This window comes from Antedon bifida, chromosome 3 (genome assembly GCF_963402885.1).
Source record: "Antedon bifida chromosome 3, ecAntBifi1.1, whole genome shotgun sequence".
Taxonomy (NCBI): domain Eukaryota; kingdom Metazoa; phylum Echinodermata; class Crinoidea; order Comatulida; family Antedonidae; genus Antedon; species Antedon bifida.
The window spans coordinates 28,309,207-28,335,789 of record NC_136228.1 but is presented as its reverse complement, the minus strand read 5'-3'; the positions used below and the strand labels follow the sequence as shown (position 1 = coordinate 28,335,789).

The window sequence follows — 26,583 nt, the reverse complement described above, 5'->3', positions numbered from 1 at the left end:
AAAATAAAGATGGCGTTCGCATCATCAAAACGTCGTAAACAATTTCGTCGAAGAAAAGCGTCAAGTTCTGATGATGAAACAGAGACTGAAGATATAAGGTAATTATTAATTGATATATAAAGTAATACAAAATATGTCAATATTATTGAATGTGCCAAATACTATAATCTGTACTCTAAATTCAGCTTTTAAATCCTAGGCCACCATGAATGAGTTTTACCGTTTCTTGGCGTGTGATGACGAGGGTGTTCAAGAATTTTTTCCCGTCCAGGTTCATGTTGTGTCAATGGTTCCGTATAGGCCTAGCATTGTAGCTATGATTTCTGCTAATTTCGCCCCGAGGTTAATTATCATAGCCGATAATTCAGCTTTAAAACCAAATTTACATTTTACAACTTATAACCTAAATAAAATATTACTAGGCTAGCCTATTTTTTACCTCATTTTTATTTGATTTCAATCATATATAAAAATAATATAATAATAAAGTTATTGTTTGTAGGCCTAGGCGTAATAATCTAAATGTAAAAAAGACTTATATAAAACTCACCCAGAGAAGCAGTTAGCACTTTTGTATTAAATATAGTTGAACCCGAATTATTAACAAAACACCTTCGGGACAGGTCTATGTCTAACATTGTCCCCTTTTTATTATTTTAATATCATTGTCCCCTTTTAAAAATGTTAATATAATTGTCAACTGTCTGTGTTCATATTCGATTATTTGAATAATTAAGAATTAATTAATTTTTTCTTGTACAGTATGTATAGGATAATGAAAGTTATACACAAACATATTGTGGTGATCTTATGTATATATATATACTGTACATAGTAGTACTGTATTTTAACTAAGAAAGAACCTTTGTTGAGCCACTTGACAGCAAATTTATTTCGCTTTTGGTTAACCAGTCATTTGGATTTTAAATTTCTTTTCTTATTTGTTTTGTTCTGACAAAATACTGTAAATGTAATTGTAAGGTAGGAAACCTAAAATAAAATATAGTTTTGCGATTCATGTACAACAGATTTTTTTGTGGGTTTTTTGAAAATAAAAAATGTAGGTGTTCACCATTTCTTTCACATATTTTTTTGTCAACATAGGTCTATACTCGAGGAAGCTAAAGAAGTTCAAAAATTCAGAGAAAGACCGAACGGTGTAAGGTACAGTACAGTATGACAACATTCTCTTGATCAAATTGAATCTATTTAGTTCAATCATTGCCTGACATAGAGTAGTACTGTATCATACATTTAATAACAATTTGTATATAACAATTATAATACGAGATACTGACATTTTATATCAAATTGTTTAAAATATACAGTGACTTTACATGAATCATACTGTCAAATTATAGAAACAGTGCTCATATTTGGAACATGATCTTATAATCGCATTGAGCATATTCACTTTATTACAATATTTTGTCCCAAAAAATAGTGCAACTATTTATTATGACACTCTAAACTTTGACCTAGTCATCTTCTATCTTTGGTAACTTGTACTGTAAGCCTATAGAAGACAATATAACTTAAATAAGGTTGGGTGTAAATTGTTCAAAGTATTAAGTTTATTTTTTAAAATATTGTTTTATTGGTTTTTCAGCTCGGCAGCATTAGCGACAGGGAAAAAACTGTCAAAAGAACAAGAAGTTAGCAATGTAAGTACCATATTGAGTTAATTGTTGTTAAAGTAGCATTATTATTGTATAGTATTATTACTGTACACACATACTGTAGTGACATTATAGTTCAATGCATTACAAATAGCCATACACTATATCAAGTTTTTGATGCATAACAGTAGACTAAATCAAAATATGTTTTGTATTTTAAGGATGATCCATTTAAATTAAAGACAGGGGGATTGGTTGACTACCAAGAGATCAAAGACAGGAACAGGGACAGGTATGTTAATGTTAAGTTTGGCTAAAATTAAAAAAACCAAAACCACATATAAACATTCAGTTAGCTGAGAAATCTGTGTAGACCAGGGCTTAAGAATAGTAAATGAAGTGACCTAATGTTAAATATTATTTTAATATTTCCTCAAACATAGTTGGCGCCTTCTTCTCTTCCTAATAATGTACATCTAAATAGAGTACTTAACTTGCTTTGTATATAAGTTTGTTTGTTTTCACGATACTTTACTTAACTTTGTGATTGAACCTTTATTTCTTAGTGTCTTTATCTTTAATGATAATGTCAGCAATTTTTAACTTTTTGTCCTGAAATTTATTTTGGTAATAGCTATATACCAACAGTTCAAAATCAGAAGAGCCAATACATTTATGACGTAGCAAAAACTTATTAAAATCTCCAGATACCTGTATCTTCAATATGGGCTGAAATATTAAATAGCCCGCCTTCTGTCGCTCTCAGTTGCCATGAATTTTGCTCCTCTTCTGAGTGATTAATTTATTATCTTTTCTAATTTCTCAATCTTTATACTGTAGATCAGATGAAGATAAAGGTGATCGTGATGTTGCTAACATGAGCAGTACATTTGCAGCTGAAACAAACAAAGGAGATGAACATGCTGACATGTAAATTATACATTCTTTAGTCTACTATTCTATAAATATAAAAATAAAAAATATCAATGCATGTTCTATCTTAATTCGTTCTGTAAACTAAGTACTAGGAAATCAAACCTGACAATTTGTGTACAGTATGCTCAGATGCCAGTAGCCTTACTTCTTCCCATTTCCTTTCCTGAAATGTACATTATACCTTCTTTAGTCTAATATTGTATAAATGTAAAAATAAATGTCTATATTCTGTAAAACTACTTATAATAATACTTATAATCAAATATGATAGAAACCTGTGAATACTCACAGGCCAGCCCTACTTCTTCCTGTTTCTGTATGTAAATTATATCTTATATCTCTTATATTTTATAAATACATAAAAAATGTCAATGTACAGTACAGTATGTTCATTTGGTAAAACTAATTATTAGCATATGCACATGCTCACAGTTCCTGTAAGCTCTGTATACACTATCAAACTTTATGTGACAACAAAATGTGATGTGCCCATAATGAACATGATGATGTCATACAGTATCACTACTATATTTAGACATATCACTACCATATTTGGGCACATCACACTTTTTTGTCAAACTTGTTTGATAGAGTAGACAGAGCTTTAGCGACAGTGAGAATTCCTGGATTTAGCAGTGTCGTTTACAGTATTTTATAATATTTTCGGTTAAACTACACACAATCGTATTCCACAAAAGTTTTTTTACTGAACATTATTATTGCATTAGGAGATCAAAAACATAATATTTTGATCTATTTTATTTATTTTTATTTAAAGGATGAAATACATTGATGAACAGATGGCAATAAGAAAGGGACTTGATGAAGACAAAGAAGATGATAATGTAAAGTGAGTGATAATTAACTGGTTGCTTAACAATTCCATGGTCCAGAGTTCAAATCCTAGCGGTAGCACCTATCCTAAAACAATGAGACTAAGTTTAGAAAGTATGTGTTTATCCCTTTATAACGAACAAGAGATATGGCAGAAATTGACATCAAAACTTCAGCCACACATAAGAGTCCGGCTCAGCCCCATCCACAATGGTTGGAGCTGATGTAAGAAAAAAATTTTAGGAATATGGACCTGTAGATCTCTGGATGTTTGGATGATCAAAATTCCACTGATCCACTAACAAAAATTCCGCACATCCCAGGGTTTCCCCTTCAATTGTCGCATCGTCAGAGTTCACACAGGATTTTACGTTACATTTATTGTGATTGTGATTTCATACATTTTCAGCAACACCTTGTTAAAAAACGCTTATGACGCTTAATTATTATTCTTTTCTTCAATTTCTTAAGCCACCCTGCAGTCCTTAAAAAATGTTCCGATAGTTTGCGGAACGTTGTCCTACACTTTAACCTGTAGAACGGCTAGAAAGTGTCATGGAAAGTGGTAGTAACACAAATTGTTGAATTGATAACTTTTAGGTTTAAAAGTGCCGAAGACAAATTATATGAATTGCCTGAGCATTTGCAAGTGGCTCAGAAGAAAAGAACAGAGGAAATGTTGTCAAATCAAATGCTGTCAGGCATACCAGAAGTGGACTTAGGAGTTGAGTAAGTATGCCATTCCAATAATGTTATTTATTGTTTTTAATGATAAATGTATAAATGGGTAACCTTTTGACCCCTTCAAGACCACCTCTCTATTTATTGATGTAGGTCCCCTTCTCAATTTACTGCATAAATGTTTTCACATCTACTCTATTTATTTTACATTGTGTTGTAAAAATAATTTTCCTTTCCTCTGTAAATCTTGCACTTGTTTGGGTGAAAATACAACATTGTTCATTCATGCATTACACAATTTGTGTACATTTTTATGATAATAATTATAATGATGAGTAACAAGAAGACGAACAGTTCTTAATTTATACCAACATTATTTTTTTAGTTATTTTCTTATTTAGTTTAACCCATGTTATGTAAATTTATATTTTGTTATTTCTTTTTATTTTTCTGTGTTGTTTAAATCTCATCTTTGTTTAGGCATGTCTGTCACAAGCTTTTTGCTTTTTTTGAACATGCCTTCTTCAATTCTATTACCTTTCTTTACACCATTTTGTATACTGTTTTTATTTGAAGAAAATAAATGTTACTTTGATTGATTGATTGATTTTTACAAGTCTGAAATAATTCTGATACGTTTAGTAATAAATGTATAACTAAATTAAACTTTCATGATGGTATAGAAATGACCTAACATTTTTATATCTGTTTTGTTGTGCTATTCCCAATGTATATACATTTATTTTCTCCAGTGCAAAAATTAAGAACATTGAATTGACTGAGGAAGCTAAGCAGAAACACTTAAAGGAACAAATGACAAAAAAGAAAAATAATACATCATTCGTGCCAGCAAATATGGCAGTCAACTATGTGCAACATGCTAGGTGTAAGTTCAGTTTAATGTTCTTCAAAATTTAATTGAAAACAATAAAAAAAACAATGAAGGGAAACAGGAAAAAGCTCCCTTTTTCTTTTTTTCTCAATTTACATTATTTAATAAAGCAGTTTTAAATAAATTTAAAAATAGTGTTGTCAGCATAATCACCAAAATATTTTTTCTTTATTAAATATCTCGTTAATTAGAAATTAGAAAGACCTTTTTATGTATAATTCCCTCATATAAAATGGGGTTGTTCTTACCATCTTTTTCACAGGGTGAAAGATAATTGTCTTTTCCAGTGGGTCACCCTATTTTAATAGTAGGCCTACTTTTTTTTTTTTCATTTTTAATTAAAACATCCAATAGCGACATCATCTGTTGGTCCACGAACACAATCTCTCCTTCACAAAAACAAGATTAAAACAATGGCAATGGCAAGAATCTACTTAGATGTTATATAAAATAAATAATGATCAGAATAATGATGGCAACGACAAGATGTTATATAAATAACTAATGAATGCTTTTATGTTCGTGCAATGCTTACAAATAATTTCATCTTCTTCTAACTTCATCTAATGAAAATAGAATTTCATCTTTTACCTCATGAAATTATTTGTACCAACGCACTGATAAACATTCATTATTTGTATAGTATTACCTGTAACTATGCTGGCGGAGTAAGGAAGGATGTTATTTTGTCCTCCTAATTCCATGTCTTTGATAATAATGTAACTTGTGTTATTAATAACATTGGCTGATTTTTCTTTTAGTTATGTATGATGATTCTGGTGGATCAAGAAAACACCACAAGCAGCAAAGTAAAGAGGAACCGGTGAAAATGAAACCAGTAGTAGTTGGAGATGCCGAAGATCAAAAGTTTACAGGTCAGTACAGTATACATTTTGGGTTTTAAAACATGTGACAAAATGCTGTAAGAAAATAAGCAACCGAAAATAAATTACAGTCATTCCTGTCATCTCCTATCACAAGCTCAGACCTTCCGCTTCATCCACTCTACCCTTTCCCACTCTCTGCTGCTGGTTGCATTGAGGAACAAAAGAAGGTTTTAAAAGAGGCAAACGAATGATTCAAAATCCTTGGGAATCACCGAAAATTGTTGTAAACAAGTCATATTAATGACTACTGTACACACAATCCGAATATGTACACAGGGTACACAACCAGGTATAGTTGATCGTTCAGAGGCGAGGGAAAACACTATTGTTGGAAGGACATTTTCTTACATTGCGTCGGTTGTGCTGCTTCTCTAGTCACACAGATCTCTATTTTTTAGACTTAAATTTAGTTTTTTATTTTTTTTTATACAGTTTGGAGACAGTTAGTCTCCCTGAGAGGCCAGATAGCCACATATCCATTTTGTAAGTCATTAATAATATTTCTGTTCTTTTCAGAACCTGAGAAAAAACCACAGAAACGTTCATTGTCTGAAAAGGCCACAGACGATTACCACTTTGAAAGATTTAAAAAACATGTAAGACGTTACTGAAGTTTATGTTTGTCAACAAATCTTGCAGAAACCCGCAGTTTAGGAACTTTAAGTCAGCCACTACTTATAGTTCCTAAGATTATTGAATTACCTTGAGTAGATTCTTGACTTTTCATTGAATGATTGTTGGTCACATGATATTCAATAACTACTCCATTGAACTCTTACATTATCAAGAGTGGCATTTCATAACAAGCCAGTCCAATTTCATACATTCCTGTTGAATTTGGTTATATGACGCACATTCATGATTGTTACATGGTGAGTAACCATGTGCAACACAATGCTGTTGACTGATCTCGTTCGAAAATGAACCTGTAGTGTGAGCCATCTAGAAATGTTCTGCTCCATATTCAAAATAGGAGTGCTATCCTTTCAAATGGTTTAAGCCTTTAAAATGTGTGTACTAAAGCATAATGAATGACTTATGCAATGGAACAAATAATTTCATTTGTGAAAGCTGAAATGTTCCATTTTCATAGAATATAACCTTTCACTTTATGAAATTATTTGTACCATTGCACTGTATATATATTGTATATTAGTGCTGGGTAAAATAAGATTTACTGAAAAGAATGTTTGTACTACATACATTGCAATGCATAAAGTAATCCGCTCCTTTAGGTTATGATTGTCTTATCCCATAGGCCTAAAAAAAGTTTGAAGAAAATGCAGAGTGTAAAGAACATTGAATTATTCCGATTTCTTTAAAATCAATATGTGTATAAATTGGTTTGTTCTTTTTAATGGTTAATAGAAAGAAACACGAACAAACAGTAAAATAGAATATTAAATATGAAAAATATCAAACACTAATATTTTTTTTAATGTTTTTTTAATGTAGAATTAGGAAAGAATGTCATTGTCATTGGGTTATTTTCTGGTGTGTTATGATGCCTTGTGTAATATGCACAAAATACATGCTAATATTTCTTAATAATTACTAATGTGTCATCATTTTTAAGTGTAGAGTAATAGTAATATTCGTTCTTATATGACTTATTGCTCATAGTGCCATAATAAGCAATTATACCCGAAAATAAAAAGTTTTCTTTTTAAATCCCTGTATAGTACAGGGATTTTGACGAAAAATGGGCATATTATGACCTTTTAAAAAATCATTCATTTCATTGCATAATATGCATGTTACCTCAGTACATTTTGGAAAATCGATATTTTTGTAATTTTCTACATTTATTTTTGGATATGCGCAGAATTACATAATGTGTTCTGCGCATCGTACCTCAATACATTTTAAAAATTCGATATTCTGGCTATTTTTCGACCCATTTATTTGTTATTTATTTATACTTGTATTTATTTTATTTTGTTACCTCAAACATTTTGAAAAGTAGATATTTTGATCATTTTTCGAAAATCTCTGTACTATAGTACAGATAAATTTTCCAGAAATCACATATTATATTCTGTGCATGTTCTTTTCAAAATGTTATGATGAATGTATTACCCACCGTGTATGTTCGTATATTAATATATTTCTTTTTGAAAATCAGGTTCGTCGCACACTGAATCATTTAACATTTTCTGACAATGTTCAGAACAAACTCGGTATGGATTTACTCAAGGCTACGGTATTGCAATTATTAAATGGCGGGGGTATTTGGGTTTAAGTTATTGCAATCCGCCCTGGGGCCTTAATTGCGGTTATCGTAACTAAAACATTATCATTTGTCCTAATTAAGTCCTCAATTAACGTTAAAAGCTACTACTAGTTCACTTAAGAACCATAAGTGCCAATTAATCTGGAATTCCTTCTAAGTTTGGTAATAAAATGAGAACTACTTATACTAATGTTGTACGATCTCCTGCCACGTTCTTCCATTAAAGACGCTGATATCAAGTTGATTCTCTCTATAATAAATTATCACCGTATGGAACGTGTCATAATAATCACTTAGTTCGCTTAGAAGTATAATTATATTTAAATAAATGCTGTTGTTTTTTACTTCAGATTTCTATTTTCGAGCTTGATTCCTCCACGATGCATTATTTATCATATAAAACGCATGAGTTACCTTGTCATTTGATTGGTTAATTCCATATCACCTGAACAGCAAGTTGTGTCCACATCATTGAATAGAACAGTCAATATTCAAATATTATCCCCATTCAACTCATAAATATTCATTATATTTTAGTTGTTCGTTATCGTAAAAAACCATTATATAGCTGTTTTCCACTTCGCGATTTTTCGAAAGCACCCGTTTATGCGCATTTCGTATTAATATTTCTAAGTTCTAGTTCGAAAAAAAATGGCATGTGACCGGAGGCACAATTACGTGAGTACTGTATTGTAAGCTGGTAATAAAGGCGGGAAAGTCTATCAAATCGTAGACGGGTTACACAGTTTAAAGTATAGCGATTGTCTTGTAAGTTGTAGGTGAACCACATTGACTATTTAATTCGTTGCTCAATTGATATCGATTTTCGCAGTATCAAAGCGGCGCTAGTTTAGCGGCTTTTTTCAGTTTATCCTTTAATTATCTATAATTAAAACCAAGTAGTATTGGTGCGAATTTGATTCGCTATTTTTACACAGTTCAAATGTTGAGGAAAATACAATTCGGTAATTCAGTGTAGCTAAGGAACTAATCGTAATACAGACTTTTAATCGGTGTCAAGAAATTCACTCTCATGGGATATTTACTTGTTTGTTTTGACGATTTTTTGCATTAACATTAAAATAATGTACAATTTAAAACTTGGAACTAATATCATTTTTAGTTTACTTGTTTTGAATGCATGTTTACCGCAAGTGGTAGGAGAGAATGGAATACCAGTAGCAACAAAGATTCCTATTTATATCGGAGGGTTTATGCCGTTTTCGGACGATACGTATGATCATTTAGTGGACACAGTTCTTACAGCGGTAGACCACGTCAATTCTTTTGACGAAATACTACATGACTATGAACTTCGTATGATATGGAACTGGACTATGGTAAGATTTTAATTAATTCATTTTTCATGGCGTCTCTAGTTTGAGCCCAAAAAATGTGATGTGCCCAAGTATTGTAGTAATATGACTTCATCATGTTCATCACATGTTTGTCACATAAAGTATGGTAGTGTAGACAGAGCTTTAGATAGAAAAAACTTGTTTGATAAATGAAGCCTAACTAAGCACTATAAGCACTATAAGCACTATAAGCACTATATATAACTATATAAAGCCTAACTAAGCACTTGACTTAAAATGATTTGTTTGGGTCTAAATTATTGTTATGGTTCTTCGGATCGTCTACAAAATATAAGTTTCACCAGTAATATAAACTAGTTTGGCAAAAAGAGTGTAATATGGGCATATCACATTTTTTTGTCACATAAAGTTTAATAGTGTCAGTAGACAGGCTTAATATTTGACGGATACCTTGCCTTTGTATAATAATAATTGTTATTGTTATTAATCTCAAAACTGATTGAATGTTATTCCGTTTGTCCCATTGTTGTATTGGCATTGTAAGTAGATTATTAATAAACTCCTATAGAACTGTACGTTTTCATGTCATTGTTGCAAATGCAAACAAATCCTATTCGGTTACGATATCAATTCGTTTGTCGCAGTTGATGCGGTAAATGACGATCAGAATAATGGTAATAGCTGACAGTGAAAATTTGAAATGTTCTGAAAAAAAAATTATAATAATTTTAGAAATAAGTTCTGACAGCATATCAACAGTACTTACATATACAGTACAATACTAAAGTAATAATTGCATTGGACTTCTTAAATCTAATCAGGTAAATAGAAAGTTTTGATCCAGAAATAATTGGTGGGTGATAATCTAAATTGTTATCGGCCACTGCACTAGTTAACTTACTCCTAAAAAACTAACTAAGCTAATTTTAACCTATCTAATGTTAATAGCGCTGTTTTGTTATTTTCCGTACATAAGTTCCGCAATTCAGTGTTTTCAGTTCACTTCGGTAGCTTGGTAAAAACAACTAATTTCAACAATCATTCGACTAATCAGTTATCGCGGACAATGTTACGGTATGGCGAATTAATGAAGCCAATGGTGCTACTTATATGCCTACTTTGTGTGTGCACGCACGCAAACACGTAGACTTGCTCCAAGTGTGTATTTATTGTCTTTTTTATGTTAGTCCACCAGTCGACGTTTCGATTTTTGTCTGTATCCAAGTATAGTATAGTATACGTATGAAATGCCATGTGTGCAAAAATATATCTTGTTACTAATATTAAGACAAAACTCCGTCTGGAATCCAGACTAGCAAACACGCAGAAACTGACGACTCTTGGTGATTGAGCTAGCTCTACACTCCACTCACATTCTGTTACACCACTATTAGAAAGATAAATAAACAGTTTTATCATTCAATTTCAGGCGGATCCAGGAAACTCTTTGCTGACATTTTACCAGTTGATAAACAGCCCAGAAACAATGCTGATGGCCTGGGGACCGACGTACTCAATCGTTGGAGAAATGCTTAACGTGGTTGTCTCGGAATATAACATAGTTCAAGTATGTAAACACCAATGATAGTACGCTTCACTTACGTATTATCTTCAATTTAAATTATCTTTGACAGTTAACGGTATAGCTTAGGCCTAAAATATATAATATGTGCGACACGAAGGTCGGTTGCAATCTTTTTTAAAATTATGCTGATAGTGTATCTGTAATTTGTCCAGCTAGCATCATAGCCCTAACCGTATCAATATAACCGTATAGGCTACTAGACGTACATATGTCAAAAGGAACACTTCAAGTTTTAGAAAGAAATCGAAATGGTACACAAAAACTATTAAAACAGAATAAATAATGTTTAAAACTGCCGAGCCCTCAAACCTGTTTTTGGGATGATGATAATAATACAGAATTCCTTTATTTCAGGTTGGAATTGCTCAGTTTCAAACAGATGATCTTTTCTTGATAGATTATCCATACACTATCCAAATATATCCGAATGCCAACATATTTAATCCTGCCAGGATTTCACTTTTTAAGGAATTGGGTTGGAAAAGAGCCGCCATAATCTACGAAGATGTTGATTTATTTCGAGGCGTAAGTTCAATATAATCGACATTTGATCGGGTTGTTTTGGCTTCACGTGATACGTATTTAATACATCTATACATGTTTCCATTTGACTGTCGATGGTCAGTTATAATCTATCGCATGATAGGTGCGCCAGAATTGGGTGTGTAATTTGTTTGTTCATTTAATTTCATTTATTTTTTGTCTCCATAAAAATACAATATAAAAAAAACGTGGGCAAAGAACAAGAAAAACATCACACAAAAAAAATGAGCAGAGACAGGATTCCTGAAAAGCGAATTAATCACTATCTATTAGGTCTCCTATTGCACTGATTGGATAAAAAACATTTAGAATATAATTTGTATAAACATTAAAAATGTATAAAAATACTATATCAAAATAAATTAAAATATATTGCAATATCATTAAAAATCAAAAATAAATAGCAAAATCTTGCAATAAATGTTAAATTTGTTTATAAATGTCTTAATACCTGTATTTAAAATTGAGTATTTTAAAGAATTTGTCCGAGCTAGCAAAAGGGTGTACGAATATGAGATGATGGGTTGATTGAAATATGGTTTAAATTTGGATTGGAACAAAGCTTTCAATCGTAATGCATGCAGCTCGTCACCATACACAGAATACGGTAACGTATTACATTTTAAATTTAGGAGATGAAACAATTTGCAGTAATGATGGTTGAAGAAGGATTTGAAGTGATCAGTATAGAAACGTTTTCTGGCGAGCAACCAGCAGATAGGATAAGAAACCTGAAGGTTTGAATCCACTAATTACATAACATCTTAATGTGATTAGTTTTATGTGAAGTGAATAATTGTTGACAACATTAGAAAATGTAACATCATTACGTAGGGCAAACAGTATTTAATCACCATCACTACCGTCTAAATCTTAAGAAGATCAGGCTTTTCGTGAAATAATATAATTCGTATGCATATTATTTTATTATTAGCTAATTCAAGACGAAATATTTCAAAGATCTTTATCAGATAAGAAAAAAGAATCGAGGCCATCAGAGTACCGATATTTAATATGCCATTTCCAATGTCACATAATAGTTATTACCTTTGACAACATCATCAGAAAAACCGGACCAGAAGTTTTTTTTTATTTATTATTTATATAGGCCTGGCATGCCGGCTCGCAACGCAGCAATAAGCGAGTACTACAAAGTTTTCCTATTGCAATTTTTATTTAATTCATATAATCCGACTTTGCAGCAATAAAACCAATACATTTAGGCTATGGTGCCCACGGTGCACAGACTAGAGATGGAGATCAACCTCGCCATAAAGGCTACCGTTCCCAGGAATTACCTTGGAGTAAATATCGCTAAACATATTTGTAAACTTACTTGATACTACTTGGTAATTGACCCTTCATTAGGATCTCATCAAACAAAATAATGGTTCTTTTCACAATTAAATGTGTTTTGGTGGAAAACAACATGCTGAAAGTACAGTGGCAGAGTTGCTCAAGCATATTAATATAGCTGTATCCTTCCTTAGTATGCCAAGGCCTTGTTTATCGGATTGTCCTTGTTATTTTTTGCTTTTAGTTTAATTAATCGAACATTTTTTTCTCAATGCCAATTTTACACTCGGAATAAATTAAAAAAACACTATTATTTCATCCTGTCTTTTTAACTGTAAAATTGGAATTGAACATTTTTAATTACAACAAATTGTATGTTAAAATGATGAATGTGAGGGCAGGTGGCACATTGTGCTGGACTATTTTACTCATCACTCGTCGCATTAGGCCTACTTGTACCCTTAGGCAAGACATTTTATTTTTGTAGAAGTGGAAAAGAGCACATAATTGCTGGTATTCCGACGAATATTCTACACATGTGTTTAATAGTTTCGTAGTTTCCAATAGCTACATAATCTGGTAGCAAACATCTAACATAAACAGTAAAATACTGACGGAATCGATTTTTCTTCGAACTATCTAATAAACATGAACATATGTTTACTTGGAAAAAAGTAGCCCTACCTATCATTGTCTCACAAATGACACGCGTGTTATTTTCGTGTGATACGCGAGGACTAGGTGGATTGTACATTTTGTATCAAGCATTATAATAAATTTATTAGAGATTAGAGAGATTATTTAGAGCGTTGCTCAAGTGTTTTTTATATTTGGTTTGGTTAGTCGCATGTTTCACTTTCACTTTCTTCATAGTATTAGGCTACAATATTTCCAATTATCTGATGTTCTGTTCTTGCTATGTTATTTTGAATTTTCATTATGATCATATATTATTCCTAATTATTTTCTTATAGTGAACCTTGCCAGTAAAAAATGAAGAAAAATCGATTTTATCTTGGGTTCTGTTATTGTACACTATTCACAGATTTGTTCAATAACTCCATAACCTTTCTAGACTTACACGTTAACAATGTAGAGAATTAAGAAAATAGTAATAATAATTCTAACAGTGATTATGGTTAGACCACTTGTTTATAATTACCCTACACAAAGTTAACGTACAAAATGTTGTGAATGTTATGGTGTAGACCCTAAACTAATTATTTTATTTAAGTAATTGTTGCATTTCGTCCCGTTACTAATGCCTTATTATTGAATTAATACAGGACCACGATTCTCGCATTATTATCGGTCTGTTTTATCAAGATAAAGCCGTCAGGGTATTCTGTGAGGTAATGAACATGTTTATCATTTTAAGGGCGTGTTGGGGGCTAAGAAGTACACTAAATAATAAATTTCTAAATGAGAAATCACCTTTTTAGACAAAATAATTTAATTCTAAATATGAGGCTAATTCATAAAATAAAATGTTATTCCACGACGCTTGCGCTCTGCGTTAGTGCTTTCTGAAAACAGTGGTTATCAAAGTGATTGCAAATGTCTGGCCGGCCTATATAATTTATAATAAACCACATTTATACTAAAACCATTTAACAGATTATCATTGCGGTGCGTCGGGTGGAAGTTTAATCTACAGTATTAGTTACAAAAACAACTTTGCTTAACAGAAAGTGACGCGTAATTTCAACAATAATACAAAGATTTTTTATAAGAATAGAATTTCTTTGAAAATAGTAGTCTCACTGATAGACGCGCCATTTGACTAAGAGAACAAACAATTACTACCAAGTGTTATTTTGAATTAACTATACTGTGTCGACTCATAACAATGTATGGCTTTCAGTAAAGACGCCAATCAATCGCGTCATATTCCTTTTTAATCGCTCAACCCAGAATTCAATAGAGACGGGGTAAATTTACCAGTATTTTCTATGTATTTAGGGTATAATTCTAGATTCCATTAACATAAATCCAGTCAAAGGATAGCATTAAACAAAATGACAACAAAAAACAAGTTTAAGAATCGTGCATAATCGAGTATTATAATTAAACCATTATTGTAGGCCTAGCCTGGGATGTTAATTTCCGCGCACGTTAAGCTGCGTTTTTGTTGATCCAAACTAGTTATTTTCCAGGCTTATAGACAAAATCTATACGGCCCTAAGCATGTATGGATGATACTGGGATGGTACCATGCAGACTGGTGGATTGAAGAGACAAAGAAAATCAGACAAACAGATCAAAACTTTTGTACGCTTGAAGAGATTGAGAAAGCAGTTGATGGATATCTGAGCATGCGTGGATTTGAATTTCAGTCAAATACATCACACATCCACTTCAATGGAGTTGTAAGTTTTGTTAAGATTATTTAGAAAATACAATACAAATAAGGATATAAATCTATCTACACTTTTATATACACCTACCGACTATATATACAAAATAGTGCAATCGTGAACCATGCCTTGGGTACAAAGATCAATCACACTATCAAACTTGATGTGATAAAAAAAAGTGATGTGCCACCAATAATTTACACGATGACGTCATATCAGTAACAATATTAATTTGGCACATTATTCATTTGGAACATAATATTCTTTGTCAAACTAGTTTAATAGTGTAGACAGAACTTTACGCTCGAGTCGGTCAATCCTATCAAACTTTATGTGACAACAAAAATGTGATGTGCCCATATATGGACGTGACACGATGATGTCATATCACTACCATATTTGGGCACATCACAATGTGTTTTCAAACTATTTTGATAGCATACAGGCCTTACAATTATACGACAATAGAATCGAAATTAAGAGAAACTTTCTCTTTTGAAAATATTTGAAGCGCCCTTCAGAAGATCAACTTGAATATATGGAGGAGCTTCAGAAAATGTTGTTAACATCGGGTGCATGCGACTCATATGGCTACGATCAGATTATAACCATCAGTCTTGCACTCAATGCGTCTATTGCAGATCTAGATCAATTAAACCCGCCAAAGAAACTTGAAGATTTCACATACGAGTCTAAAGACATGTCGGATATATTTTATAAAAACACAAAGAACGTTAATTTTGATGGATTAACGGTAAGATTTTTTTTTGATTTTTCCATCACCGCAATTCGATAATAAGCGCATAATTTGTGACGCAGAGCATTTGTCAGTGTTATTGAACAGTTTGTTGGTGGTGCCGCTTAGCAGTTTACCTGTTTCACTGAGCCGTTTACCGGTACGCTGCAGGTCCCTTTGCCGATGAGCAGTTTGTAGGTGTCACTGAGCAGTTTGCCGCCAGTGCCTCTGAACAGTTTGCCGCTTGCTGTTTGTCAGTGCCGCTGAGCAATTTTCCGGAGTTAGAGAGCAGTTTGCCCAGTGCCGCTGAACAGTTTGCCAGTGTCACTGAACAGTTTACCGGTTTTATTGAACAGTATACCGGTTTCCTTGAGCAGTTTACCGGTTTCACCGAGCAGTTTGCTAGTGCCACTGAACATTTTATCAGTGCTGCTGATGTTTGCCAAGTGGCGGGTTTTTTCTGGTGTCTCGATAGAGTCGAGAAATTTACCAATGTCTATCGATAGATTGCCATTTTGCTGTATAGAACAAGCAACATCATTATTATCATTTTTCCATCGCTTACGTTGATTCATCTTGGCAAACTCCTTGTGATAACAATTACATAAAATGCCACAATCTAGGTCACACTTCATGCTATGAATACTGATTGTTTTAAGTAATATTAAGCTCAATTAATTATGCAGTATTATTATTTTCCAAGGGGTTCGTAGCATTTGATGAATACGGTAGCAGACAAAGTGACGCAGTCGTACAACAGCTTCAAAGTAAATGATTTTTTAATTATTTTTGATAGAAATACTGCTGTAATGTGATATTAAACATTTATACAGAACAGTTCAACTTGTAGTCACTGTTACTACTTATGTAAGCACACTAGTATCAAATTCTTCACTACCATCCCATATTATTATAGCCTATACTGTATCAAAATTTGCCTAATATCATAAGCAAATTCGCATGTAACGTCTGTATCATAGACCCTGACCTAAATAAACGAAACATTCCATGATGGCCACATGTTATACACATGTGATGCTATTTTACGGAATTTTCCTATGATACTGAACGAGGCAAATTAGGCAGTAGGCCACCACTGGGAATCGGGTGATTAGAATACAGTATATTCAAATCGCATTTTTATTATAATTTGTAGATAGAAGTATTGTACAGGTGTTAATTCACAATCAACTCAAAGATACGACCAGATTTATCAACAACTTTATGTGGAGCGGTAAATATTTTAAACTGATAGGCCCCCTATATGTTTGTTATAGAACAAGGTCATTACATGGATGCAGTCGCGTGATCAAGTTAGTGTTTCCGACCGACCGACCAACCGACAGACCGACGGACCAACCGACAGACCGACCGACCGACCGACCGACCAACCGACCGACATAGTGAGCTGTGGAGTCGCGTTGCACGCGACTAAAGACAAACAATAAAATAGAGATAGGTTTAAATTTATAAAAATATAAACACTTAACAAAAATATCATACAAGTCATACATTGTAACAATTTATAAATATCCCACCTCGATGGTTTTTTGATTTTCAATCGCATTTGAACCAATTAAATTTGGCTATTTATTTTCGAATATATTTAGGAAAAGTGGGAGGTATAGCCCAGAATTCATTCACTATCCTTCTTAAATATGGCACTCAGCCTGTTCACAAAATAAAAAAAGTAACAAAAATGCAATGCACTAGACAAGTCTTGGGAGTGAAGTTTATTGTCTCTATTGAGAGAATGTTTTTCTTCAATCATGCAGATTGAAGAAAGATGTGATGTCGATGATACTTTTATAATTGTATTCTGACATTAATCAAAAACAACAACTTGTCTATTACCTTTAATTAATTTGGGTAATTGTATGAGTCATACAGCCAGGAATTTATTTTATATTTGTAAACAACCTTTTAATAACATGAACGATATTTTCTATGGAATATTGAGAGTGGTAAGGTGTCCCTTTTTAACAATATTGGTATGATGATGCCTTATTTGTTGTTTTGGTATTATCAAACTTGAATCTTGGCATGTCATTTAGTGGGAGACGAGAGGTGTACTTAATGAAACATAGTATATCTATCTAGGCAAACAAAATTATTTATACGTGAAAGAAATAAATATCAAGCACCAAAAATTTAAACAATTTAGGCAAATTAATCGATATTATGTCTATTAGACACATTTAGATGAATGCAAAATAAATCACGGCTTGATACAATCTTGCAAAACACTTTTCTTCATAAAACAAACTAAATGGCACAATCGTTGATGACCTAAACAATGTTTCTTTCATATTAAGGCCAACTCAGACAGCGTCGTTCGACGAGGCCCGACGAGTCGTCTCCAAAATTAAACATGTTTAAAGTTCTCGCGACGACCTAAAAACTATACCACGTCGGTATTCAACTCAGACAGCACCGACGATTCAAGAGGTTTCGTCGGGCCTCGTCGTACGACGCTGTCTGAGTTGGCCTTTATACGTTATTGTTTTACATTAAACAGATGGGATTGTTCCAGTTGATGGCCCTACATATCAAGAAGCTCCTTTAACAATTTCCCGATCTAAGAAGATCTTCGTATACGTTCTACTGACGATGGGAATCATATATGCTACAGTACTGTTGATACTGAATATTAAATTTAGAGAAACTCGGTAAGAATTGAATTATTATTTTGTTTAATAAATATTGTATTTTAAATATTTTGTAAATTGTAAATTAAATAATCTTGTACTGCATATACACTAAGGTAGTATTAATTCTAGTATGTACATAATTATACGAATTATTAGGACGATTTGCAATGTCTTCGTTCCCGATCTACATAATCCGAGGATTTAGACAGACAGGTTAAGACAAAAGAGCATGCGATAATGTCGCTGACTTTTTCGTCAGCGACGGGCATATCATGTTTAATTTACACAGCAAACCTTTGTTTGATGGTCGTACTGTTTAACAATGCGGGCAATTGAAAAAAAAATTACCTATAGACGAAAGAAAGAAGTGTTTTTTTTCTCTCACTTATATAAAACAATACTATTAATTCATATTTATTTATCTGGAGGATCAAACTTAAAGATTTGGCTTAATGCGTCCTCCTCACACAATTATTTTCTTTTAATTTATGTTCTGTAATTCTTTATATTGTATTACCTTGAAACTTCAACGGCAGCAAGATGATGAATGTAACACTACGAAAAAATGTCGAGGACGAAAAAACGCCATGCAACTGTCGAACGAATGGGGTAAAATCTTCGTCTCGCAGCCCGTATGATTCCATATGCCACATGAGGGTCGGTCGGTCGATTGAATTGAAATATTTTATTTATACTGGGCGACCTCTTCAGTCGAACACACATTCAAGCTCAATTGACGGTTTTCAGACGACGAATTCAGGTTACCGCTTATTTCATGTTGAGGTTTTAGCTCCTCATACCGTATAGGGGAATACATAAATCGTTTTCCTTTTTAAAAAAAATGGTCATACTGTGTTTTTGTCAGAGGGATTTCGAATCTTAGTGCATCTTTCCATTAAATTGGCGTATTTCTGTACGTTTCAATTCGAGAACAGGATAATAATTGTGATGGCGAAATTTTCTAGATTCTCGAAATATTACCTCAACGATAACGATGAAGAGATCGATTCCGACGACTGCAACAAAGACGACCACCGATGCAGTAACACAGCTTATGATGGAGAGGAATATACTCCACGACTGCGGTGATTACGACATTTCAAGCGAAGACGAACACCATTGCTCATCCTTCGACTCCAATCGAAAAGACAAGCGACGCTGCGATCGATGCTTCGTCTACTACTACAGCAGTTACAATGTCTGTAGCAGTGAATTCGGCATCGGTGTTGACATTTGTATTTGTATTTATTGGTGCTATACCATGTTAAGCAATGTTTTGCAATGCGAAGTTAGTGACAGCGTTAATAAACCAACTTGTAATATATGACAGTCTGTTACTGTTCTACTCCGCGTCCAATCCAGTGCCTTTTTCAATGGACTAGCCTCAAACTGAGACGTCGGTATTGATTCAACTTGGAAGCAGTCGATAAATTGAATAAGGTATACTTTATATTATGTTATTTGAATACTATGACATTATAAAAGTTAATATAATTAATCACTGTTTTTACAGAGTAATAAAAATATCAAGTCCTCTATTAAACGGATTGATAAGCATTGGCTGTATTATTCTGTACATCTCAATGGCGTTGTATCAATTGGCTCTGGAAATCAATACAGATTCACCTATATTTATATCTTGCCAGGTAAGTTAAATTGTATTAATATGTGTCCTTTAGTGTTGATATGCAATCAAGTGATTGTCTAGACTTTTTATTTGAACATTATCTACTATTTAAACTTTACATTTTAAAGCTGAACAGTGAAGGAAATCCATTGCCATAAGTCGCAAAAGCACGGGCGGTGATTAGATTACTAACAGTGCAATCGTTATCAACTGTTGCCGGTCACAAGATGTATTTGTCCTCTGACATACAGCGTGTCGACACCAGGAACGACGTTGTTTTGTTATGAAACCCGTCTGCTTCGTAACGAGAAGGGCGTATCGTTCATCAACCAATCTTTGAGGTTCATATATTCTATGCTGGTGAAAAACTACGAACCTTCTAAGTATGCATTTAAACACGTGTGGATCCGTTGAAATATCTAACGACAAGGCGACGAAATGGTAAAATAGGCCATGGATTCTAAAAGGCAACCAGCGTTAGTCTGCCTCACGAGGGACGTGAAAGTATGCATTGTCCTGGTCTATTGAGTCTTCTCGTCTTTGTCCCCAGACGATCCTTTGACAGAGTCTCAGACAAACAAACACTTCTACAAACCTGCTCGTCGCTTTGGGACGGGTGACCCAACCCTAAAGTCGGAGCCTCGTGAACCGACACTGGAGTCTGAATTGATGAGACTTTCTCCATCCCAAAACATTCGAGGCTGATTGATTAACTTGTTTAGACTTTTTGGGATTTAACATGGATCGCCAATCGCCCGTTTTCTCTGTCAGGAAACAGTCGACTCGTGTCCCGTTACCGTGCATCATTCGTTTCCGTGTTCCACTGCTTCTTTTCAAGCAGGAAAGTGAGGCAGCCCAAAAGCTCTTGACTCTTGGCCGTGTACCTTATTGATTAATTTTTTGAGTTTCGAAACTCTTTGTGCTTCTGCAGGATAACATGACAGCCTTCAACCTAAATGAAAATGCAAACACAAGTTTAATCAAAGTTGGTAATACATGTACAGCACTATCCTCATTTTTTGTTCATCTCACTGACATACATGTTATCCATTATTCTGTTCGCCAACCAAGCCTTATATAATTTAATGTAAACTCCACATTTACCTTAACTTTACCTTTTAAAATATCATGTTGTAATAATTACATTCAAGCTTATAGAAAAAACTGAAAAGTGATACATTATTTTTGCTGCTATTGATTACAGCTTGGACTGTTTACTACAAGTGTTGGTTTCTCAATAGCATTTGGGGCGCTTTTTATGAAAACATATCGTGTCTATAGTATCTTCAAAACAAGTATGAAACAACTTCGAACTGCGGTAAGATTTTATTTCATCAGTAAAACACGTCTTCAACGTTTTTTCCCACACAATGTGTTTGTTCACATTATTCATTTAATCTTTAAAGAATATATACACAATGAATGAGTGATCTACAGAATAAATTGTTCACTGACAATGCTGTAAATTTATATAACTATTCTAGAAATAAATATGGGTGTATGGCAAAACCAATTTTGTTACTTCACAAATAGGGCCATGGGGCTTACATATAAATATAATAAGCTTGAAAACATTTTCTTTTTAGACTAAAATGTTATGCTAGCGTAACCCTAATTACTATATGTATTTTAAATTTGTGAGAAAGGTTTAAATTTAAAAATCTTAACGCCAAAATAAATAGGCATACTGTACATAAAATAACCATTTGTGGTTTAAACATAGTAACATTCAGAAGAACTGTTACCGTCCAGTAGATCCAATAATGATACGAAACTAATCCAGCAAATAGTATGTGTAATCAATGATATCATTATGCCGACACCTTTAACTCAAAATAAACTGTATAATATAATATGTATTTTTATATTTAAACAGAAAGGTCTACATAACAGTATGCTATTTACCTATATTACTGTTTTTGTGTTGCTCGATATTTTCATCCACGGATTATTCTATTTGTTGAACGATGTTGAACTAGTTTCAAGCGAAGTCAACATTAAGGTAGGTTATTTTAGTGAGTGAGTAGCCATAACATCGGCAAGAGTTCTGAACCCGAATCTTCTGGGAATAGAACTATCAACTGTAGGTCCATTGTACACATACAGTAGATCATGTACATCTAGTACACATTTTAGAGACGAGTAGGTGGTTACCTCGGTGTACTAGTCCACACACGCACAGCCACTGTCACACACCGGCGACCAACCGGTGATGATGACGATGGTGGTGATTGTGGTTGCGGTGATGGTGGTGGCGGTGATGGTTGTTGGCGTTGATGGCATTGGCGGTGACGATGGTGGTGATGGCGGGGAAGTTGTGGCGGCGATGATGATGGTGGTGGCGGTAGTGATAGTAGCGTTGGCGATATTGGTGATGGTGATGGTGGCGTTGGTGGTGTTGACGGCGTTGGTAATATTGACGGAATTGGTGGTGTTGACGGCGTTGGTGGTGTTGACGGCATTGGCGATGATAATGATTGATGACGGTGTTTGTGCCGTTGGCGGTGTTGGTGGCGACGGTGATGATGATGATATTGGTGATTCTCATAATGGTGGTGAAGGTGATGGCGATGGTGGTGGTGAGAAGGGTTAGTGATGATAGTGGTGACGGTTGGTGGCGTTGGCGGTGTTGTCGGCGACGGTGACAGTGATAATGATTATGGTGGTGGTGATTGTGGTGGTGGTGGTGATGGCGTCGGTGTCGTTAGTGGCGTTGACGGCGTTGTTGGCGTTGGCGGTGACGATGATTGTTGGTGTTGGTGACATTGGCGGCGTTAGCAATGTTGGTGATGATTGTGATAATGTTTGGTGCAGTGGTGTTGGCGGTGGTGGTAACGATGATGGTGATGGCGGCGGAGTTGTCGGCGATGATGATGGTGATGATTAAATGTTAAAAATGTTAAATGTATTATTACTGGTCCTCAAGTTTAACTGGAAACTGAGGAAATTCGGATTAGGCCCTCCACGGACCCACGGCAGCCAGCAGTGCAGCGCCTACCAGATCAGCACACCGGGAGACAATCCCCTACTCTTTTCGAATTGTGTACCAAGTTCTTTAACGTGCACTGTTAAGTACACGGGACCAACGGCTTTACATCCCATCCGAAGGACGAGGCAATGAGAGTAAAGCATTTTGCCTAAGGATGCAATTAGTATGATACAGATAACCTCGAACCCATGCCTATCACATGCTAGTCCGATATTACCATTACACCATCACTCTCTGGTGTATATACAGCACCCGCCGCTATTTCTACATCTAGACGATTGAGCGTGCTACTGTATAATTCTGTATTGTTATTCCATACCTTTTTTTTTATAGGAAGACACAACACAGTCTAATTTAGAACTGTTCTATATTGAAGTGATATACGGATGTTCATCAAAATACGGGTTCATTTTAACATACTGTCTTATTGCATATAAGGGATCGATTTTGCTCTTTGGTGTCTTTTTAGCATGGTCTACTCGCAATGTCAAACTCGTCCATCTAAATGATAGTACGTGGACTTATTATTTATATTTTTATGTTGGTTTTCTTAATTTTGTGGCATCCAACCAACAAATACCTCATAATAGTCATAACATAATTGAAGGGCTTTCTACTCACCATCTTACTGTCCTTCTGTCTGAGTTACGCTTGCAAGCCACATCATTCATTCCATTCCTCTTCTCCATTTCCCTCTACTTCATTTCCATGGAACATGAAAAAAGCAAGGATATCCTCACACAAGTAAAAATGCATTATATAAATAAATGTTATTTGAATAAAAATAAGAATGCAAAGTAAGAAATAGCGGTAACTCATAATTATTTGCACAAAGCTAATGCAGTATGGTAAATCTGAACACAAGTTTAATTGACTGAATAGTCAAATAAAGAGCTTCTTTTACTTACCAAAGTTGAGGTGTTAGGTCTAGTCTAGCTAGTAAATATCGTGCTATATCTTAATTTATTAACAGATATTACTATGTTTTAATTTCAGGCCATTACATAGCCATATGTGTGTATACAGTAGTGATTTGTTGCCTCATAACCGTGCCCGCCGCAGTACTCAACTACGATCATATTGGTGTTGTCTTCATACTTTTTGGTACCACCATATTCATCACCAACACTGTCGTTCTTTCGCTTGTATTCCTCCCGAAAGTAAGTACAGTATTCAGTTTGTCTGCTGAGATTTAGTATTAGACAGTTGTTCAGAAGAATAGTTCATTGTGAATGTGTATTGCTGCATTACACCTTTATGTAAATTATTTTGCACGGTTTAGCGTGGAGCAGTTCAGTTATTTTGTTTGAAATATGCGGCTCGTAATGGCCTTTGGTAGTACTACAGCATAAATAAAAATGTTCACTTCATGCTATTTTAAGTTGAATTTATTAAAATTGTTTTGATAAACAAACGTATTACAAGCCAACGCACATGCAAAGACAAATCATGCAAATAAGGTTATTATTGATAATATTGCATTACACAAACCGATGTTGGTATTAATGATAATTTATCTGAATTTAACTAGTGTCTTTCCTTTTTGGTTTGCGCAACCTATTCGAGTCATAACTAGCTTACAGTGCCTTTAAACGTTCCTTTAGACTTTTTAGTAGTAACTATGAACGCAAGGATTGCAGAATTTCTTGGAGGTAATACACTGTCGATATTGATTGACTTTGTCCGTCGTCGGTTTGCATAGTTTAAGCTCATCAGCGACTGACAATGCTGCACAATTATCCACACAAGGTTACCCACGTGTGAAAATTGGAGCCACTAGGAGCACTTGGAGTTGCATGTGCGACAGGACAGTTGGCAAAAAGAGTTGGCTGGAATGGATCGAGTCAAGAAATGACGATCAATATAGATGGGTAGCGAGGGGTTCTATCAGAAAGTACTAGTACTGAGCTACAAGGCCAATGGCTGCATTGTCCAGTTTTGTCAAGGATTTAGGTGTCTGGGTCCACCGGAGGACTCAACCAACCTCCATCTTGCGGCGTCTACACACCCAAAGTCAAGAAAACAACTATTTGTATCGAGTTTATAACGAGACCATAATGAGCTCATTCTCATTAAGCTGGGTAGGAAATCCAATACCTTGCGTCAGTCGTATGCTAATCGAGCTAACTTCGTCCGATCAACCACGCCCGACTTGACTCGATTTACTATAGACTTAAGTTTGAACTTTATGTGACTCTGGACGTCGACCGTATCGTAAACGTAGGTAATTTAATCGAATTTGTCCATACTATGTAGCCTAAAGCAGATTGCTGAGAAACCATAGAACATGTTTCGGCCTGGTAGTGGAACAGTACACCGAAACTTCAGTAGTCTGTCGCAAAGAAATGTGATCCTTGGATAATTCATTAATGCCGGCTGCAGATGGTTAATTTACACTCGTTATCCGAGAGGGAAAACTTTGTAGCGTCATTTTTTAGTATCAGTACAAAATATAGATATGTAATCAGAGCCAATGTGTAAAAGTAATAATGTTAATGCAATGTGGCATCAATTTACTTTTATTCTTTCAGTTGATTGTTTTATATAAAGACGGGGGTAAGGATGTTAATATTAGTTCAATGCCGAGTGAATTTACCTCAGAAATATCAGTCACCAGAACTAATCAAAGCACTTTAAAGGAAATGTATATCCAGGTAAAATATACTTTATTCAAATAATATAGAAACTTTACCAAATATTAAAAAAACACAATTTGGTGCCGCTATAGAGGGCCTCCTACACAGATGTATAGAAAGGAACTGAAATAACTGGTGACGATATAGAGGGCGCTAAACAAATTGGCATTTACGGCACTATGTTTCACTTTATTTTTTACGATGTATTTATTTTTCACAGAAATGTTTGAAACTACAAAGACTAAAACAACAACTTGGAAAGCAGTAATTACTTCAGTTTTGTTCAAGAAAATGGTTTATTCATTTTAAAATAATTGTATCTTAATGGAGGAAATAAATACGAGGTTTTCAGACGTCTGGTAAAAATTACGAAAACATTGTTGATCAATAAGTGTTATTAAATAACACACTTTTCAATTTACGAAATCTGATTGGTTAAAACGTTTCTCTACACTACTGGGAATTCATTTTAGATTTCGTAAAGCTAAGCGCCTAGTCTACGTCGTCGTGGTTAGTTGTGGAAATACCCGGGTTAAAGGGATATTATATAGTTGCTAACATTTTAACAATTGTATTCACGACCGAAGTCAATTAAACAGTTCTGTACATACAATCAAACGTAATAGTTTGCGAGCATGTGCACCTATTACCAATTCTTTTTGAAAGTTGTATTTATAAGTATACTGCCCTTATTATAATTATGACTCTTCGTAAGGACTGTACAATAGTATAACATTTGTAAAACCTCAATTTATTAGATTA

The 26,583-nt window shown here is 34.1% G+C and overlaps 2 protein-coding genes across 2 annotated transcripts; both read left to right on the top strand.

Moving 5' to 3' along the window:
* Positions 1-3: 3 nt before the first annotated feature.
* On the top strand, positions 4-6,871 carry LOC144837181 (splicing factor C9orf78-like). The gene is made up of 10 exons (XM_078692197.1): positions 4-98; positions 1,105-1,164; positions 1,610-1,664; positions 1,841-1,911; positions 2,460-2,549; positions 3,334-3,405; positions 3,990-4,118; positions 4,823-4,956; positions 5,724-5,837; positions 6,366-6,871. Exons 1-10 carry the CDS (start codon positions 10-12, stop codon positions 6,458-6,460), a joined length of 909 nt encoding a protein of 302 aa, XP_078548323.1. The 5' UTR covers positions 4-9; the 3' UTR covers positions 6,461-6,871.
* Positions 6,872-8,733: 1,862 nt separating this feature from the next.
* LOC144838351 (gamma-aminobutyric acid type B receptor subunit 1-like) lies at positions 8,734-26,504 on the top strand. Its single transcript, XM_078693689.1, has 17 exons — positions 8,734-8,774; positions 9,206-9,422; positions 10,831-10,968; positions 11,341-11,511; positions 12,162-12,266; positions 14,112-14,177; positions 14,982-15,194; positions 15,694-15,936; positions 16,622-16,685; positions 18,437-18,587; positions 20,083-20,215; positions 21,401-21,514; positions 22,073-22,198; positions 23,519-23,696; positions 24,182-24,345; positions 25,717-25,839; positions 26,042-26,504. Exons 1-17 carry the CDS (start codon positions 8,734-8,736, stop codon positions 26,087-26,089), a joined length of 2,295 nt encoding a protein of 764 aa, XP_078549815.1. The 3' UTR covers positions 26,090-26,504.
* The last annotated feature ends 79 nt before the right edge of the window (positions 26,505-26,583 follow it).

Excerpts from the sequence above, each read along its gene's own strand:
- LOC144837181 (XM_078692197.1), top strand. The coding sequence starts at position 10 with ATGGCGTTCGCATCATCAAAACGTCGTAAACAATTTCGTCGAAGAAAA. Across the intron at positions 99-1,104 it reads ACAGAGACTGAAGATATAAG|GTCTATACTCGAGGAAGCTA; the intron begins GTAATTATTAAT and ends TTGTCAACATAG. Across the intron at positions 4,957-5,723 it reads CTATGTGCAACATGCTAGGT|TTATGTATGATGATTCTGGT; the intron begins GTAAGTTCAGTT and ends TTTTTCTTTTAG.
- LOC144838351 (XM_078693689.1), top strand. The coding sequence starts at position 8,734 with ATGGCATGTGACCGGAGGCACAATTACGTGAGTACTGTATT. Across the intron at positions 12,267-14,111 it reads ATAGGATAAGAAACCTGAAG|GACCACGATTCTCGCATTAT; the intron begins GTTTGAATCCAC and ends GAATTAATACAG. Across the intron at positions 15,195-15,693 it reads ACATCCACTTCAATGGAGTT|CGCCCTTCAGAAGATCAACT; the intron begins GTAAGTTTTGTT and ends AAATATTTGAAG.